Source organism: Rhagoletis pomonella, unplaced genomic scaffold, assembly GCF_013731165.1.
Source record: "Rhagoletis pomonella isolate Grant_MI unplaced genomic scaffold, Rhpom_1.0 Rhpom_scaffold_00004, whole genome shotgun sequence".
Taxonomy (NCBI): domain Eukaryota; kingdom Metazoa; phylum Arthropoda; class Insecta; order Diptera; family Tephritidae; genus Rhagoletis; species Rhagoletis pomonella.
In genome coordinates this window covers 5,822,471-5,826,536 of record NW_023458558.1, presented here as the reverse complement: position 1 = coordinate 5,826,536, position 4,066 = coordinate 5,822,471, and the positions used below count along the sequence as shown (strand labels likewise).

Here is a 4,066-nt window from a genome sequence, read left to right as displayed (position 1 = left end):
AGATATGCAGTCAAAGCAGTGACAAAAAAATTTTGAACTTGTTTGCTACAAATTTTGTTTTTTTGAAAGCTCTCAACATGGCTCTCAACTATGCTACTCTCCAAGAATAAATGTTAGAAAGCAACTTATGTCGAAAAGATATTTTTTTTTATTTTTGATAGATTGCCAAGCTATCAATCAACAGAAGTGAGTGCACATGAGAGCGGATCGAAAAAGTTTAAAAACCAGTCTATATTTTAAGGGTTATGCTGACTACACACGGGGCCACCGTTGAAGCAACGTGTTGACGCAACCTATTTTTCTTGTTCAATATACACGAGGCAACCATTGCGGCAACCTCAGTGGTGTGTGCTCTGTTATGAAATGAACATACGGATGAAAATTTTGTTTTCTACCAAAACACCTTTTTAGCTCAACTGTTTTCAATGAGCTAAGGCCGATTTCGTTTCTACCGAAAAATGCATCCTTCTCTTTGCTTTCTACGCCCAAACACTAAAAAAAAGGGCGACGTGAAGGCAACATTTTTTATAGAAACGAAAACGCCATAATCCAATAAACTCAATACACAACGAAACACGCGAGGCAACCGTCACGGCACCAACACAAAATATCAAAATATTTTGATTTTCGTGCGACGGTGCGGCAACACGATTTTCTATGAGCAACAATGATACACACGAGGCAACGGTGGAAGCATCATGCCCTGATTTTTTCAACGGTTGCCTCGTGCGTAGTCAGCATTAGGGTAAGTGTATCCCTAATTTCAATTATGAATTTAGTAATTTGCCTTTAAGGGCCTGTGCCAATTGATAGAAAAGTTCTCTGGATAGTAAATTTTTGACAGCTATGAGGTGAATAAAAATGTTTGATACGGCAGGGCTAGTGAAAAATTTGACAGCAAGCATTATCAAGAAGAAGAACGAACAACGCACGTATACACATAAATTAAAGAAAACAAAAGCGAGTGGAAGTAAAAGAAAATGGTCCCGCCGGCAAAAAAAATAAAGAAAAGCTATATAACTTGTAAGATTTAATTTCAGATTTACATATGAAAAGGCGTTATGTATTTTTTTAATTAAAAATACTATTTTACAGGGAGCAGTTCAGAACGCAGAATCCTTCTGGAAAGGCGAATTGACAAGGATGTTTGGTTCAGCTCAAAGAACGCCAACAGCAACGAAGGCTGGAAGTGAGTAAGAACAATATAAATAATTTGAAGACTTTATTAAGAAGTTTTTTCTTAGAAAAATCGCGAATGAGCTGAAGGATCGCCTGGACGGTAAAAGTGCTGAAGCATGTAAAGCACAATGGAATGCGTTGATGAAAAAATATAAAAGCTTTTTCAAATACCGCTCGGGCGATGGAACAGGTGAAGAGGCGACTGCTGAAGAGGCGAAAGATTGGGAGTTTTTTGACTGCATCCACTCATATGCCTCAAAGAAAGATAATTTTCACCCTCCATTTTTAATTGATAGCGGCGATGGTGAGGTGTCGATGCAGCCAAGGAGAGAGGAAAACGCCACATTTGTCTCGGCACTGCAGCCGGTTGAGTCCTTGACAAATTCGCAGTCGACGTCTAGCGAAGAGTCGAGACAGAGTCCGCTGCCATCAACATCCCGGCGCTCTGCAGCACAAAATGGCGTTAAGCAATTAGAACGCCACATTTATAAAAGGGATAAAAAAATAAATAAAAAAATATCAACGCTTTTGGCTGTATTTGGGCAAATGGTGCAGACGGACTATCCGCACATCGACGCATCAGCGCTGCTCTTGACCTCAGACTCGGATTCTGAGTAGTCCGTGCCATTAAGAAATATTTTTAACTGAATTTTTTTATTTTATCTTTTTTATGTAAATATTTTTTTTGGTAGAAGTGTAGTATTTAATTTTTTGTTTTGTTTGTTGCTTGAATTCACTTTAATTTATTATTTTTATACAACATGTACCTCTAGATATAAGAAAAACCAGTACAATAAGTAATGTGATGAATTTTTTTAGTTTAAGATATATTACTCTTTTTAAAAACTAGTAGGCTTAGTAACAAAATGGATCTCCATATATGATTTTCTTTTTATTGTGATGGTATTGAATACCAGTAAATGTAAATAAGACTGATATGAAAAAAACTAAAAAAAAAATAAGTATTTTTGATATGCATATGTAAATAAAAACCTAAGAAACTCTTTAATTAAGTCTTGTTTTATTGATACTTAAATAGTTTGAAGGAATTCATTGAAAATTTCATTTCGTACTCTTAAACCATCTTCAGAGTCGGATATATTTCGCGCAGATTGGACCGATTCTATATTAATAGTTTCATTCTCAGTAACCAGGGAAGATAGGTCAAAATCATCTGCAAGAATGCAAATGTTGTGCAATATAAATGCCGCAAATACGGTTTTTATACAGTTTTCAATTTTCAATTCCAAATCTCTATTAAATATGTTTCTCCATCTATTTTTTTAAATTCCAAAAGCTGCTTCAACAACTATTCTTCCTCTACTATGCGCAACGTTGAACCTGGCTTGATTTGATGTCAGAGGTTCTTTGAATGGGGTGATAACTGCCACCGGAAACGTTTGGCATGGGTATCCTTTATCACCGAATAAGAATTGGCCCCGGGGAGGATAGTCTCCCCTAGCATATAAGGGGCTATTCACAAACACTCGTGTATCGTGTACAGATCCTGGGTAGCCAATGAAAACATCTGTAAATTTATAATCGCTGTCCACAACCGCCTGCGCCTGGATAGAATAGAACCTTTTATGATTGATGTATTCATCGTGTTTGTTGACAGGACATTTTATGCGAATATGTGTGCCATCAATCGCTCCAACAAAATTACGAAACGCGTTTGATTTTGTTTTTTTGGCAGAATTTATCAGCAACCCTTTCATTTTCTTCTGCAGTGCCATGCCGTATTAAACCACGCATTGCAATAATTTCTTTCAAGGTTTTGTGAATAACGTTTCGTGCCAAGAATGATAGAATACAAGATTGCGCCAATCGAGCTGAGAGCAACTGGCCGTGACGTCAAAAAATACCAGAATGAGAGAACAAGACGAACTCGACAAGAAAAAGAGGAAGCATCGACCAAAAGGCAGTGTTGCCAAGTTTTGACTTTGAAAAAGCACCAAATTTTTATTGGTGTATTTAATGGACTTTATATGAATACATAATTTTATTGTAAGGATGCCGATTCAAAAATCAATGTTTCTTGCACAACGGTCGATTTCTTCTGGCATGGTTGAAGGTGCTGCCACATATTTCTTTGTCACTTATGATTGTCACTGTGCCATGATTTTGTTTAAATTTTTGTAAAATTGCTTACCACACTTACGATTGCTATAAATTTTGCTTCAATTTTTTTAAGATTTTCTAATTTGGTGTCTTCAAACTAAAAACAAAAGCACCAAAAACGCACCAAGCACAAAACTCAAAAATTTTCGCGTTTTGAATACCCACTAAATTTGGTGCGAAAAGCATCAAGTTGGCAACAGTGAATGTAAACAAAAGTATTTTATGACGTCAGCGATTGGGTGGATGCTGTCAAATCGACGAAGAGAGGGTTAGCGGTCCGCGAATGGCGCGACCTTTATTTTCTGGATCGTGGTTTCGTGCAGTGAAACGGCTTATGCCTAAAAATCCAGCAACTACTCGATAGCTGCATCCACATGCCATCCAATACAAAAAGCAAATGACTTCGTACTCCACTGACCATCCGTGGCGCTTTTTGGGAATGTGAGTTACAATTTTTCGAAACGAAGCAGAGGACAACCTAAGATGCATTTTTGTAGTCTTGTTATCGCCGTTCATAATGCTGCTTAGTATTTTGGAATAAACGTCTTGTTGCATGTACATAATACCCTAAAACGACATATGTTTTTATTGCAAACAATTGTACACGGTTTTAAAAATTTTTGTGAACACACTTACCAGACGGTTTTGACATGTTTTTATTTCTAATATTACTGCTAAAAGGTCTAATAAATGCATGGATTTCAGTTCCAGAAGAATTGAAATCATCAAAGGCAAATATTTTCTATATAATTGCTGCATTTTATAA

General features: G+C 36.7%; 1 protein-coding gene across 2 annotated transcripts; it reads left to right on the top strand.

The window, feature by feature from the left end:
- Positions 1–801: 801 nt before the first annotated feature.
- On the top strand, positions 802–1,827 carry LOC118736854. 2 transcript variants are annotated; one of them, XM_036466932.1, is made up of 3 exons: positions 802–1,023; positions 1,096–1,189; positions 1,245–1,827. In XM_036466932.1, exons 1-3 carry the CDS (start codon positions 981–983, stop codon positions 1,795–1,797), a joined length of 690 nt encoding a protein of 229 aa, XP_036322825.1. In that variant the 5' UTR covers positions 802–980; the 3' UTR covers positions 1,798–1,827. The 2 variants fall into 2 exon arrangements, with proteins under 2 accessions (XP_036322825.1, XP_036322826.1); XM_036466933.1 differs by having other exon boundaries at positions 1,096–1,193.
- The last annotated feature ends 2,239 nt before the right edge of the window (positions 1,828–4,066 follow it).

Excerpts from the sequence above, each read along its gene's own strand:
- LOC118736854 (XM_036466932.1), top strand. The coding sequence starts at position 981 with ATGGTCCCGCCGGCAAAAAAAATAAAGAAAAGCTATATAACTT. Across the intron at positions 1,024-1,095 it reads AAAGAAAAGCTATATAACTT|GGAGCAGTTCAGAACGCAGA; the intron begins GTAAGATTTAAT and ends ACTATTTTACAG. Across the intron at positions 1,190-1,244 it reads AACAGCAACGAAGGCTGGAA|AAAAATCGCGAATGAGCTGA; the intron begins GTGAGTAAGAAC and ends GTTTTTTCTTAG.